At 33.0% G+C, this 14,807-nt stretch overlaps 1 protein-coding gene across 3 annotated transcripts; it reads left to right on the forward strand.

Annotated features, from left to right (window-relative positions):
* Positions 1-908: 908 nt before the first annotated feature.
* LOC105173643 (uncharacterized) lies at positions 909-14,455 on the forward strand. Of its 3 annotated transcripts, none has more exons than XM_088875581.1 (14): positions 909-1,260; positions 2,532-2,706; positions 3,507-3,590; positions 4,540-4,781; positions 4,891-5,134; positions 5,260-5,339; positions 5,569-5,653; positions 6,713-6,844; positions 6,918-7,031; positions 9,361-9,405; positions 11,864-11,945; positions 12,923-12,999; positions 14,025-14,075; positions 14,159-14,455. In XM_088875581.1, exons 1-14 carry the CDS (start codon positions 1,088-1,090, stop codon positions 14,207-14,209), a joined length of 1,635 nt encoding a protein of 544 aa, XP_088731707.1. In that variant the 5' UTR covers positions 909-1,087; the 3' UTR covers positions 14,210-14,455. The 3 variants fall into 3 exon arrangements, with proteins under 3 accessions (XP_088731707.1, XP_088731708.1, XP_011093769.2); XM_088875582.1 differs by having other exon boundaries at positions 12,926-12,999; XM_011095467.3 differs by lacking the exon at positions 12,923-12,999.
* The last annotated feature ends 352 nt before the right edge of the window (positions 14,456-14,807 follow it).

A 14,807-nucleotide genomic window follows, 5' to 3' on the forward strand; every position in this document is an offset into this window, starting at 1 on the left:
GTGGCCGGTCCCTGGTCCAATGATCTAGGGCCACCTAATCATGGATTGGGTTTATTAGGATATATATATTTTTTAATAATACATATTATATAATTTTTTATTTTATTCTTTTAAATTGATTGTTCTAGTGTAATTTTTTACACTTTTAAAACTCTAAAAAAATTTATCTTTATTGTTGTACTTTTAAACTTTTAGTACATTAATTCCTAATACTCTTTGTTTATTTTTCTTCAAAGTTTATTTTAAATTGTTTTTGAATATGTTATTATTTAAGTTTATTATTATAAGTTTGTAGGTGAAATATTATTTAAATTTGATATATAATCTTAAATATCATTTTTATTATAATTTTTTGTGTAATTTAATTTATTATTTATTTATTTTTTAATAAAATCATAAGTTTGAGTAATGGTTCAATAAAATACCTCAATTTTTCATTAAAAAAGAATAAAAAAAACAAACGCTTCCGGATTTGGTCTGGACTTCGTCCAATTGGAACCAATTTAAAGACGTAAAACCACTCTAGAACTGATTATGAATAATAGTATGTTATTTTTTAATCGATTTTTTATTGGTCAGTGTAAATTTTGAACAGACGTGATCCGCGATGAGGTTTGATGGATGATTTACGATTTTATCCCTTTCACCTTCTGCAATCGTCATGCTTTTCATCCCCATTTTTATTCGGCTCTACCTAAAAAATGACTAAATTTTTATTACAATTCTCCTTACATATTCTATTTTATTTTATATATATACAATATATGTACAAAGATTATTCTAAATTTTTTTATTATAAATATAACTATGTGAAAAAAAATAAAAAATAAAAAATTCAATCCGACCCAAATCGTGGGCCCCATCTTATATTCTGCCTAGTAAGCAATATTTTATTTTATTTATTTTATTTTTGGATTTTTTGGTTTCCTGGTACAAGCGGAAGCAAATTTGCGTTTTGTATTTTCGATCCCTGTGAGTCTGAGGAACCCCCCATCCCCCAACCCCGCCGTGCTGTCGCCCGGATCTCACATTTATCACGCACATCACACACTAATTGATCCACAACACAGCACATATACATACAGACATGGCGGAGGGGAATCGGTTTTTCGCGGCGGTTGATGAGGAGAAGATGGAGGAGCAATTGGTGGAGGAGAAGCCGGGATCCAGCTTGACCCTTGAACGAGCCGCTGCGGCGAAGAAATTCATCGAGAATCATTACAAAACCCACATGAAGGGCATACAGGAACGCAGACAAAGGTTTTGTAGATCGTACATATAAGTGCTGAACATGATCATCGTGCATGCATGTATATAGACATTTTTGTTCAATTTTGGTCAAATTAAGTAATTGCTATATGCCAAGAACAATTCAAGGTTTCTTATCTTAGGAACTGTTCGGTTCAAATGCGTGGATGGGCGTGTGTGTCTCTGTGAAGGTTTAATAGAATTACACTGCCATGCATCCAGGTTGTTGATTAATTAGGGTTTATATTCTTCTATGAAGAATTAATTAGCAATATGAGCTTATATATAAATGTGGATATATACCTCACTGTTGGGATGGATCGGGAGTTGTGGGTTGTAAGTTTGATAAAACAGGTTTAGTTTGAGTTCATTTTTGTTTTAATTTTTCACTAATTTAATCTTGTCAACTTTTTACTGGACCTTTTCTTGTGTCCTTTTTGTTGAAGGGAATTATGATTTGCGAAGTAAGTTGAGCGATTGCATGAAGTATTGGAATTGTTTTAGAAATATTACCTCATTTTGGTGTACTTTTTGCAAGTTTCTTCTTGTCTTCTATGTTGGTCAATTTTTATTTTTTTATTTTTTGAGAAGATATGTTGGTCAATTTGATGTTTGTTTTGTTGATGAGGACTAGAAATATTTTATTTCTGAAAATTTTCAAGGTTTACAGAATTAATCGATAGTGATCTGTTTTAAACATTTTATGTCTGAATTACTCTTCCGCTGATTCATTTATATCAGTCATTAATCTTCCCCGAAAAAACCCTAAAATCATCCCCAACCTGTAAGAAAATAGAAATTCCATTTCTGAATGCTGTCAAGTCTTTAATTATTGGAAATAGCAACGGGAAACTCAACTATTTAGATTTTTCTTGCAGTATCTAATTAAAATAAAATACAGCTCTCTAAATGCTTCATCTGATTAGCATATTAGGTATATACTTCTGTTGTAGATTGCATTAAGCATTATAAAATATACATATATATGTTTGTGTGTATGTGCTACTTGGTCTTTTCCGCGCCTAGGAAGGATTTATGAACATAAGCTGCAAAAACTGAAGTATATATAATACCGCCTTGTGGTGGTCAAAGTGAACTAGTTAAGATGTCTATAGCATTACGTGATTTCATGCAGCTTCTATTTTCAAACTGTTGAAACAAGACTTTAACTTGAATGTACTTCTCAAGTTAAGATATGATTTTCTTTACGAAAGCAAGTAGAATATTAGATGTTGTTATTTGACGTCATCAAAACACATGCATAATTACTTGTGCAAATGCAGGCGCCAATTGCTGGAAAAGATGTTGGCTAATTCAGGTGTACCAGAGGAAGAGAGGATGGATTTTTTGAAGGATTTGGAGCGTAAAGAGACAGAATACATGCGATTGAGGCGGAACAGAATTTCTGTTGATGATTTTGAGCTTTTAGCTATAATAGGAAGAGGAGCCTTTGGGGAGGTTTCAAAAGTTTTATATTACTTTATTATGAAGTTGATATTTCCATGTTTCTTAAATACCAGTCTGTGAATATCGTTCATGATTTGTTTTTTTCAATTGTGAAAAAGAGTCTTTACTTTGAATCTTTAACGGTATTTCTTTTGATATATCTTCTAAATTGGACCTAATTAAATGTTTTAGGAAAGAAATACAAATATAAGGTGATCGAAATGGCCAACATTTATTCTTAATTGTTTAGTGGTTTGCATAAAATAAAAGCCCGAGTAGTAGAATGAAAACATCTACCTAGCTTCATTGGTCCAAGCATGTGCTGTTGCAAGAAGTTTTACTTTTATACAGATGGTTTTCCCTGTTTCAGTTTTCTATATCTGATTTTCTTCCACATGAATCCTGGATTTTTTTACTCAACGCCTTCTTGAAATGGTATCATGGAAGTTTCCTTTCTCTAGTATTTCATTTATTTTTATCTCTATTGCAGCTGGCATTATGCATCTCATAAATTACCACTTACGAGTTTGATGAGTTCCCTTATAGTATTTTGAGCTATCATTTAATTCAGTAATTTATCATTCTTATCTTCTTAATCTTGTTATGAATAACTGAATTATACATATATTTCTTTACTTTTCCAGCTAGTACTAAGTTTCTTAAAGACTGTTGTCATTCTAGATTATCAACAAATCTTGATACTAGTTTTAATGGTCGATGATGGATGTCTGGCTTTAATACTGCATAAGATGTGATTAGATTATATAAAGTTATTAACAGGCTGTTTGGTTCTTAATGGAACTCTATGACAGGTCAGGCTGTGCAGGGAGAAAGTAAGTGGCAATATATATGCAATGAAGAAGTTGAAAAAATTGGAAATGCTTAAAAGGGGACAGGTGGGATGAAATAATATCTAGATAGTTCGTGTTATTATGAAATTCACTTATCAATCCCATTCGTACCATGTGTTAGAATTCAAGTAGTCACCCTTGTTGAAGTTTGGCCTTGCATGCATGCTTTCTTGTCTATATACATAACATTAAATAACATGGTAGTGAAATTAACATTTACTTCCACTTTAATGTAGAATCCTTTTTAAGGATGATAATGCATCTTTTTTTATCCATTTCACTTGCCTACATCATATGGTACTAGCCAGGCGCCACTGTAGGTCCCATCAAATTCATTTCATATGGCAAATTAACTGTTGCAGCTTGTTCATTTTTCAACACTAAAATTTTCACACAATATTATCTCCGTCTTTTGAGAACTGGTATTATCTTGCATATCTATTACATCATGTCTATAATATTTCCTGGATATGGCAAAATTTTTGTAAACATAAATCCATAAATTTGGTTGGAAAGATGTTCACAGCTTCTGCATTTAACTTCTAAAACCTTTACAGAAAGTATTATGAACAAAAGGTTAATTACATTCTCATGTGTGTCCACACCTCTTTTAATGCTAGTTGTAAAAGATATGAAAAACACATCATGCACTTATTATTTTTCTTATATGTTTTGTTAGCTTAGTGACTAAAGCTTGATACCCGTAATGGAATGAAAAGATCAGAAGAATGCTGCTCTGGATCTTGTTCATCTGTTAAAGCACAAGATAAAATTTTAATAATTTATGACATGGCATCCAATTTACATCAGGTGAAAGATGTCACGATCTGGATTTATTTCCATTACTTCTTGTTTCTTTAGTTAGTTGTTCAGATGTTTTTTTACCCAACTTTACATCCAAACGCTAATTACTTCACTTCCGTGACAAATTGTTCATCACCACTTGCTTGGAGAAATGTTTCTTACTTAAGTATTTGTCTCTTTTATGCTGTAGGTTGAACATGTCCAAGCTGAAAGGAATCTGCTAGCTGAAGTTGCCAGTGACTACATTGTGAAACTTTACTGTTCGTTTCAAGATACAGAATACTTGTATTTAGTAATGGAATATTTACCAGGGGGTGACCTAATGACTTTGTTGATGCGAGAGGAGACCTTAACTGAAACTGTGGCAAGATTTTATATTGCACAAACTGTTCTGGCCATAGAATCCATCCACAAACACAATTACATCCACAGGTTAGTTATGAAATATTATGCTTGTGTTGAAAGGTCAACAAACTCATTTGACATAAAATGGGAACCTGGAAAGTTAGATAGCTGCTCAATGCCACATCATTTTCCACAGGGATATTAAACCTGATAACCTTCTTTTGGATAAAGACGGTCACATGAGGCTCTCTGATTTTGGTCTGTGCAAGCCTCTTGATTGCACAACTTTATCTCCTATAAATGGAAATGAGCCAACTGATGGAGAGAACTCCAGCGGATTAGCTGATGGAAATGGATGCTTCCCAGATAAAGAAGATGGAAGCCGTTGGAAGAACCCCCTTGAACAACTGCAGCATTGGCAAATCAATAGGAGGACACAGGTAACCTTCCGTTTAGATGCAGGGACTTATCCTGAAACAATGTCTATGTATATTTGTCTTTGTATATGAAAAAGATAATATCTCTCTCTGCAAGCCCATCTTAGGAACTACTTTTCTCATCACAGGCCTTTTCAACTGTTGGGACACCTGATTACATTGCTCCAGAAGTATTATTGAAGAAAGGCTATGGGGTTGAGTGTGATTGGTAGTTTCTTTGCACTGAGTATTAGTTTATTCCTCCAGGAATAAATGATACTTCCATTACCAGTACACATGCACGCATGCACATATATATCAGTTGTCAATTTGTTATACTCCCGTTCCTCATCTTCCGAAGCAGTGTAGCTTCTTTATTTCCAAATTGTAAAATTATATAAATAAATAAACTGTTATTGACTATAATAAATTAGTTGAAAGTTGTGCCCTGCATGCAGGTGGTCACTTGGTGCCATTATGTATGAAATGCTTGTTGGCTATCCCCCATTCTACTCTGATGATCCCATATCAACATGCAAAAAGGTGCGCATCTATCAATCTATTTTGATACTTGAACATGTTTTTGAATAACCTTAACCTGTCACTCCTAGGTTAGACGGCAATAAGATTTGCTGTTAGTGGATTTCCCTAAACTCTATGCATCCCCTATGTCTTGATTGGAAAGGAATTATAGCTTGTATTGAGTTTCTCAAAATCGGTGTGTTTTGCAGCAAATTTCTAGGGTTCAAAAATAGATTCTGGAAAAGGAATGCCATTAGTTTTCCTTGAGGAATGATCATCCAGACTGATTCTAAATTTAAGTGATTGATAAAAATTTCTCAGAAATTAATGGTTTAAGATCACTTAGACTGATGGTGGTTTTGGAACATAGTTTATTTGATGATTCAATAACTACCAATTGCAAGTTAAATGAAATACGTAGCAGCTTTGTTTTTTCCAGTCACAATGTCTATTATATCATTTTTGGTAGAATCTCTTTGTGTTGGGATTGGCGGCATTCTTGGCTTCTATGTGTTTCTAGTTGATACCTTTGTAGTTTCAATTCAAACAAAAATTGAGATTTGTATTTTGCTGAATGATGCAGAGTCTGAATGACACTCTTTATAGTCCTAGTGCCTTTCACCAATAACCAAAAAATTCTTCTATGGGATATATTGTGAATTTTTTTCCGTCCAGAAAAATTTAATATGCATATGAGATTCATCATTAAGTGTCTCATCTGAGTTAGATAATTACGCATATGTGGAATCACTAAGTTTAGAACTCTTACTTTCAATATAACTTCCAAATGAATTGGGCTATGGGCATTGGAGGCTACATGAGATAACCTCAAATGCCTTTAAGAAGATGTCTTTTGTAGGCAATTTAACTAGTTGTATGTGGAAGCCTTTGTAATCACATGAAGTTTGGAGTATGTAAGCACCAAATATTACCTTTCTTCCTGACTGACAAGATAGTGTTCAATCATAAAATGAAGCAGGGTGATGGGCTTGATATTTACTTTTCTTGTTTACTCAGTGAACTACTCACATATGCATTTCATTTTTGTCATATGGTTGATCTATTTTATTAATGTAATAGATTGTGCACTGGAGAAATCACCTAAGATTTCCAAGTGAATCAAGACTCACTCCACATGCGAAGGACCTAATCCGTAGGTTGCTCCGTGATGCTGGTACGAGGTTGGGCTCTCATGGGGCCGATGAAATAAAGGTATTGGTTCTAACCACAAATTTTATACATATTGCAACAATCTTATCCCTCATATTCCATTCTATTATCTTAGGCTCATCCATGGTTCAAAGACATAAAGTGGGAAAAACTTTATGAAATAGAAGCAGCATACAGGCCAGAGGTGAATGGGGAACTTGATACTCAGAATTTTATGAAATATGATGAGGTAGATTCTCATGTACTTTTGACTGTCTTTTTGAACTCTTTTAGGTTCCTTTTAGACAAAGGTGAAGTGAACATAGTGGAAGAGGGTCTATTTAAATATATGTGGATGTGTTCAAATATAAAATAGACATAGGTCAATACAATGCTTCGAATCTATAATGTGTATCTTTAGCTAGTTAAGTATGATGTTGGCATATGCCTCTTATTTCATTGTTACTTGATGTGCCACAATACTTCATATAAATCATGCAAATGTTGATTGGGTTTCTGTGAAAATATTCTCCACTATTTGAATTGGCTGGTAAGACTCCATTCAGAAGATTGACGTAATCTACTATTACATTTTCTTTAATGAACCAAACTCCACATCCCTTTCTTCTATGATCCAAGTGTTTGTGTTCTCTGATTTTTTCTTCTTTCATTGCCAATAAGCCTACATTCCACAGTGTCCCTCTTTCAATAGGCTTCTTTTCTTCATGATATATATTTTTGGAAAATCTTGTTTAAAATAACTTCAACTTTGTTTCTGCAAGCCTTCCATCAATTTAGTTTTTGTTGGACCTCCTTTATTATATGTTCCTTATGTTTGCCCTAGAGATGTGCTCTCCTTGTTTTTCATGTTAAATAGTACATTTAAACCGTGCACAACATTTACAATTTATCCTTTCCATTGTGTAATCCTATGATAAAGAAAATGTAAAATCACCTGAAGCAATTAGGTGATTTTTACATATAAGCTGTTATCAGAAGTTTTGACTGGAGATTCTTATAATCGCTAGATAACAATCTTTATTATTAGCTAGGAATGATATATTTGGAGCGAAAAAAGAATAACAAAGAAAGAAATACCGTAATGTGTACACTCCTGCAAATTCTTTCCATGTCCAAAACAAATTAAGAAAGTAACACTAACATAACCATAATGCAGAAATAGATTCTGTCAGATTATGTTGTCATGAATTCTTCGATGTGTACACTCCTGCAAATTCTTTCCACGTTTGAAACAAATTAAGAAAGTAACTTAACCATAATGAAGAAATATATTCTGTATGACTATGTTGTCATGAATTCTTTGCATACATACACACAAATTAAGAAATTAACATAAACATTTATTTGTTTTAATCCTTTATTCTATTTTCCAGTTGTGGACTTGTCTTTTTGGTTTAGAACTGACATCGCTCGGGGGTCCTATATTTGGAATGTGACAATTCACATGCTGAGTTTTGTTGCTATCTTTATGATTTTTAAGTAATTCATCAACTTGGCGGAATATTATATATCATAACTAAAAATGTTTGTATAACTACGATATTTCAGATCTGACAGTATATCTTACTTCACAAATGTTGTATCATTATTCTAGTTCACAAAGTGTTGTATCATTATTTATACTTGTATGTCATATTAGAAAATGTTTGTCTCACTACTTCCCCAATTTCGGTTGCATATTCACTATATGGTTCCGTATATATCATGTATAGCAGTATAGGAATAATGCATGTTATATGATACCTTATCCTTTTTTTCACCTTTAATATTTTTATGGGCTTTGACAAAATTGATTAATTTCTCTTTTAATCACAACATTCACTACGCATGCTTTATCTATTATTATTGGTTGTTCCTTCACTATAACTTTGGCAGAAAAATTTAGATGTCTATGAATGTTTGAAAATTCTCCTCATCTACAGTTTCTTGCATGGTTCACTCATGCATTTTTATTTCTCCTAACCTGTCTTCTTCGGCCATACCATCATACCTAAGTTTATACTTAGATCGTTCATAAAATGACTTAACATGAGAATATATGTTATTTCTTTATTGATAAAGTTGTAATTCTATTTCCACGAGAAAATGAGAGTAGATGATAACGTCAAATATTTAGATAGTCGTGTCTAGCAGTCAACTCAGCTGAAAAATTATCTATTGTGCTAGGAGCAGTAAACAATTGCTTTTGAAGAGATGTCTTTTGTTTTTTTTCACCATGTCGCTCATCTCTGAAAGCCTTATTTTCTCCCCTCTCTCTCTCTCCTTTATTTCTTTCTGTACTTTTTGTTGATATGTGAACCTTAATAATGTTTTATTTTGTGCCTTCATGTAAAGCTTTTTGATATATCTTGCACTCCTATTATCAACAATTGCTTTTGAAGAGATGTCTTTGTTTTTTTTTTCACCATGTTGCTCATCTCTGAAAGCCTCATTTTCTCCCCTCTCTCTCTCTCTCCTTTATTTCTTTTTGTACTTTTTGTTGATATGTGAACCTTAATAATGTTTTATTTTGTGCCTTCATGTAAAGCTTTTTGATATATCTTGCACTCCTATTATAGGTGGATCCCCCGCCGACAAAATCAAGTTCTGGGGCCTGGAGAAAGGTTTGTTGTTTCATTTTGATCAATTGAGAAAAAAGATTTCTAGTTTCTTTATGTTCATAATAAGTATGTCTCTGTTTGATTTAGATGTCCTGCATTTAATGAAACTCAATATGAATGTTGTTGATATTTACATGAAAATCTACGTTGGAAAGATATGAAGATAAGAGTACTATAGTTTGACTTTGGATGGTAAGCACTAAGTGCTGATCCATAGAAAGAAATCTTATTTCAATCTAAATTAGTTGGCGGATGAGGAAGAATGCAGACAAATAATAGATATTGTTCGGAAAAAGACTTAGGTCGCCCAATTTTACGGGTTTAAGTTGAGTAAGAAATAATTTGTTGTAACCTTTTATTTTTGGCTCCAAGTATGTATATTAAAAGTTATAAAAAGTAAAATTCAGAAAATTAAAGGTCTTAGGTCTACTTCATCTAAATATCTCTTGGACGGAGTTCTTCTTGTTAGTAGGGCATGAACAATCCCTCTTGCTCAGTAGTCCTAACATAGTTAACTTTGATCAAACCCACTTCATTGTTAGCCAAGTTTCACAAGTCACAACCCAAAACATTTCAATAACAATGGCATACAGTGCACAAGTTGTACCATAAATGAAAGGGGTCCAACTGATGGTAACATAAGAAGTGCAAATGTGTTCAAATGATGAAGGTATAGAAGGTTAGATATAGAACTGTGAATAGATCAAGTGTTATGTGGACAACATATGTACATGTTTCAACCATAGGAGAAAACTAAGAGCGAGACATGGTGACATTGAAATAGCATTTGAACAACATTATCTTCTAACCTTTTTGTTGAAATACAGGGACCTATATAGCACTGATTTAAATCACATAAGTTCCTTCATATGCTAATTCTTTTAATTATCATATTTCCAAATAATATATTAGTTTTGTTAGAGTCTGGAATCAACTTCTTAAGAGATTAATTCCAAAGTTTCTTTTAAAAATACTAGCAGTCCACACACATGCATCATATGCGTGAACAAACAAAAAAAATTAGGGTAAAAATACTGACATATATTAATCAATGTGTTTAATTACGTACTTTGGTCAATTTTAATACTTAGCATCAAGTGAAATGAAATAAAATAAAATAAAATATATGTACATATATCATCCAAATAAATATGTGATTCGAGATAAACAAATTTAAATATTTACAAAAACATAAAGATAACATTGTTAATAAAATTATACAACCTTTTTTTTTGCGTGCAGTGAAAGTAAAATTAAATATGTTTAAGTATATTACAAATTTTTGTACTACTCTAACTTACAGAATATTAGAATTACCTATGAGTTGACTTGCTCGATACTTGTATTGAAGGGCATTCACATGCCACATTTGGTTATGATGATCTTAATACTATAATTGTGTTTAGAAAAAATCAATTTTTTTGTAAACATAAATACATTTCCAAAAGATTAATTTTTTTTTAAGTTGATTCTATACCACTTAGATATGAGCATCATTATATCCTGTTATGCGCTTTCTAATAATAAGTCCAAACATATTTATTAGAGAAAGTGGTTTAATTATGAAGAGGTGTAGCAAAATTTGAACAATTAAAGGACTATGAAATAAAATATACCTATCACCTGCTATTAGATCATATCCTCAATTTTATATTTAATGATTATTTTAAAGATCAAATACTAAGGAAAGTGCTTTAGTTGGGCCAAAAGTGTTGCAATCATCAAGATCCACTATAGGAACTCATTTGATTTAGAGTTAGATATATTATGTACAATCCAGAGGGAGGGCGAGTTACCAAGGCTATGCATGGTAAGCAAGGGTTTTGCTTTTGGGAGGGGTGTTGGCTAGTTGGCTTGTTGGTCCTTTAGTCCTGCATCACCTGTCAGCTTATAGACCCTTAATTGATGGACTTGAGATGTGAAAGAAGATGATCTGAAAACTAAACCAAGTTATAGTTGGTGTAGCGAGTTTGACAAGATATATAATGAACTGGTCCAACAGAAAGAAAGAAGATTGATAATGTAATGTGTGTCTAATGGGAAGTGACTGTAGTGTCCTAAATCCAGTGAGAATCCAGTGAGAAACCGGTAGGAAACCAACTTAGATGACAAAACACCCAATGGACAGTCAGCACAGATAGATTCTTTTCGGCAGCAACACTGGCCGACTAGGATGTTGAGTCCTCCAATAGCAAACATTACCCTACTCATGGATCATGGATAGCGCCTGCTCATTATTTTATTCTTTAGTTAGACGTTTCCATCATATATTGTTATCAATTATGGTTTTTTCATACACCTTCTCATTTACTTGTTCCATTTATGCTATTTTGTGGCAATATAGTGGCAGTCAGTTAGAAGAATAGTTTTCCCACTGCCGTTCGAAACTTTCCTACTCCACAACAGTATATTCGTTTCCTTAGTAATATACTAATTGGCCTATGTCCCTATATTTTTACAGATGCGTAATCCAACAGATTTGAGTTTCGTTGGCTACACATACAGAAACTTTGAGCCCGTAAAAGGATTAACTAAGCCATCAGGTAAGTTGCTTTTATTTTGTCCAATCATCTAGTTGCGTATGTTATGTCAAGTAGCATCCACTCTTGCATTAGTACTTTCTTAACATTTTAATATTTCTTTCAAAATTATCAGCCATGCCAGCTGAGGTATGGGAAGACTTTTAACACTTGTCAAGCATAACAATTAGAACTCAGTATCTGATAGTTGTTGAACCAACATGCCACATGCCATGCTCTTTAGTGATCATTTTTTTCTTGTATACTTCTAATCATTATTGGTTGAGAAGTAATAACAAGATTCCTCTGTCTCTGTATCTGTCTCTCTGACACACAGATACATACGTCATCTGTTCATGCTATTTGCATGTTCAGACCTATCAGGCTGCATTTATGTGCACAGCATAGAATTATGTTTTTTTACCATTCAACACTAGTTATGTCAAATGTGAATGCTAATAAAAGTATTAGCTGGCTTTTGTTTTCTAATGCAAGTTTAACTGTATCATATGTTTAATATTTAATTAGATTAAAAGGCTTGTTATCATTGGTTACATGTATTGAACTCTGTTCATCCAGATGATGTCAGGGAGACTGAGAATAAACTGCTTAAAGAAAACAACCCAATGAGTCCAAATGTAAAAAGCTTAAAGTTGGTCTATGGATTGGGACGTAGTGCAAAATATTGACTCTATTAAGAGAATGACTCTAAAAGATTCTCACTTATCTTTTTCATGGTACTTTTCTTTACAGTTCTAGTGGTAGCAAACTGGTGAACTTTTTTCCTTTATTTTTGGAAAAATACAGAAGATCCCTTCTAAAAATGGTAATCAGCCAAATGTCACATCAAGTGATAAAGATCCATGCTTCTTTAGAAAATTTTAGGTAGCAATCAGTTTGAATACTTTGATTTAGCTTTTGCTTTATGGTGAAGAACGTTTGGTGCATTGACTTTTTTGGGTGTTGACTGTTGAGCATATCAAACCTAATAGTTTTTGTAGCAGGAGCTCTTGTCTTCCAAGTTGAACTCTGTAAGATTTGCAAAGATGTGGAGCATCATATCCATGATTCAACGACAGCTAAGTTTTGTCACCATTTAAGTCATAGGTGTTTGCACCAGTTTGTACACCATCTTTAACTAAGTTGTACAACCATACACATAGGTACCTTGTGTAAATTACAATTGGAATTTCTTAAATTGACAGCTTTCTACTAATTATTTTTCACGGAATATGAGACAATATATTGTCACTGTTCGTGGAAACACTTTACATGTTAAGACTTGTTTATGTAGTCTCTAGAACTTTCGCCTTTCCTTGTGGTGAGTTTTGTATTTTCAATATTCTATATTATCCCTTAGCTTCTTGAGCCTTGACATGCCTCGTTCCACGATTGTCCCACTTCCACCTTTGCATGTCTCTCAAATATAATGGATTTTTGGATTTTTTTGTGCTTGATAAACCCTTAAATTAATAGATTTCTGAAATAGTACTCTTGAGGTGCAATTTCAAATCAATGACTAGGCTTAGAGAGAAGCTGAAGTATCCTTTTGAACTGAAACAACAGAAATGACCTTTTGGGATAACTCCACATTATAACGATGATGAACATACAAATATATTAAACACATAGCAGTTTTCCTCAACATATTCAGAGGTGGAGTATAGGTGCACATGCCAAATGTGATTAATGCATTATCTTTGTGGCCATATTGCTTGCTGGGGCTTATATTTTGGATGTTGTAGCTGTTGCAATGGCTTGCTGGCCAACCTCCAGCTAAAGTCTTCAAAGTACTACTTTTCTTGTCCATATCCGATTGTGAATATCCTATATCTTGCACATCTCTACTATCTCACTCTTCTCAAGTATGTCCCTAGAAATCCAAATGTCCAGTTCAAAATTTATTGGTTTCCATTTGCTTCATTATTCACATAACAGATTTGTCCCATGTCTTCCACTTATATCTTACATGTACTGCTGACTATTCTACCAAAATATTAATAGATGATACATTTGTCAAAAATTGTTTGTTACCTTGCTTTCCTTGTATGTGTACTTCAGTCTCACTCTGACGAAGTTTGTTTGGAACTTCTACTCATGCAGACACCAAAGAGGGCACGTCCACTGATCAGGTGTCGATTGATTCTAGCCGAAGTTAGTTCTCCTCCATCAATTTACATGCTTTTGTCGTCTATAATTAAATGTGGAGTTTGTAAATTGACCACATACATTTATAGGTGATTCTGCAGTCGATTATTCTACATAAGACATCAATGACAGAATGGTAGGTACTTCATCAGCAGATACTATTTCTAAGCGGGACCAAAATATCTTGCACAACATCTGTTGTAACAGAAGATTATTTTATATGAATTGTTGTCAATGTTGCCTCATTTTCAGTCAAGTTGCGCTTTGTGTTTTGTATCTATTCTAAACTAAGAACTTGTCAACCTAGGAAACCTGCTAATGTAATATAGTACAGAGGAACTTAAGAATGCTGTTTGTTTTAATTGTTATTAAATACTTTAGTTGCAGCTACTCTCCATGTAGAGATGAACTCAGCAGTGTGGTTTCATGGCATTAAAACTACAGGTTATAAACCTCTTTTAGTTTGATTTATAGTAAAGATTGTATACTTTGAAGATTACCATTTTAGTTGATGTGTACAGCTCTTATCTTTACTTTTATGAGGTATTGTTTGATTAGATGATTAACATGACATTTTTATGCTGGGAGTTTGCTGTCTTATTATATTTTTTATCTACTTTATTAATTATATTGATGCTGGTAAAATTAGGCTCCCATTTTTTATAAAATTATAAATATACTTTTTAAGATAATAGTTATAATTACAATTGCATTCTCTTTTTAAAAGTAAAGCTTACA

The sequence above is a fragment of the Sesamum indicum genome, linkage group LG11 (genome assembly GCF_026168435.1).
Source record: "Sesamum indicum cultivar Baizhima isolate 11 linkage group LG11, ASM2616843v1, whole genome shotgun sequence".
Classification (NCBI taxonomy): Eukaryota; Viridiplantae; Streptophyta; class Magnoliopsida; order Lamiales; family Pedaliaceae; genus Sesamum; species Sesamum indicum.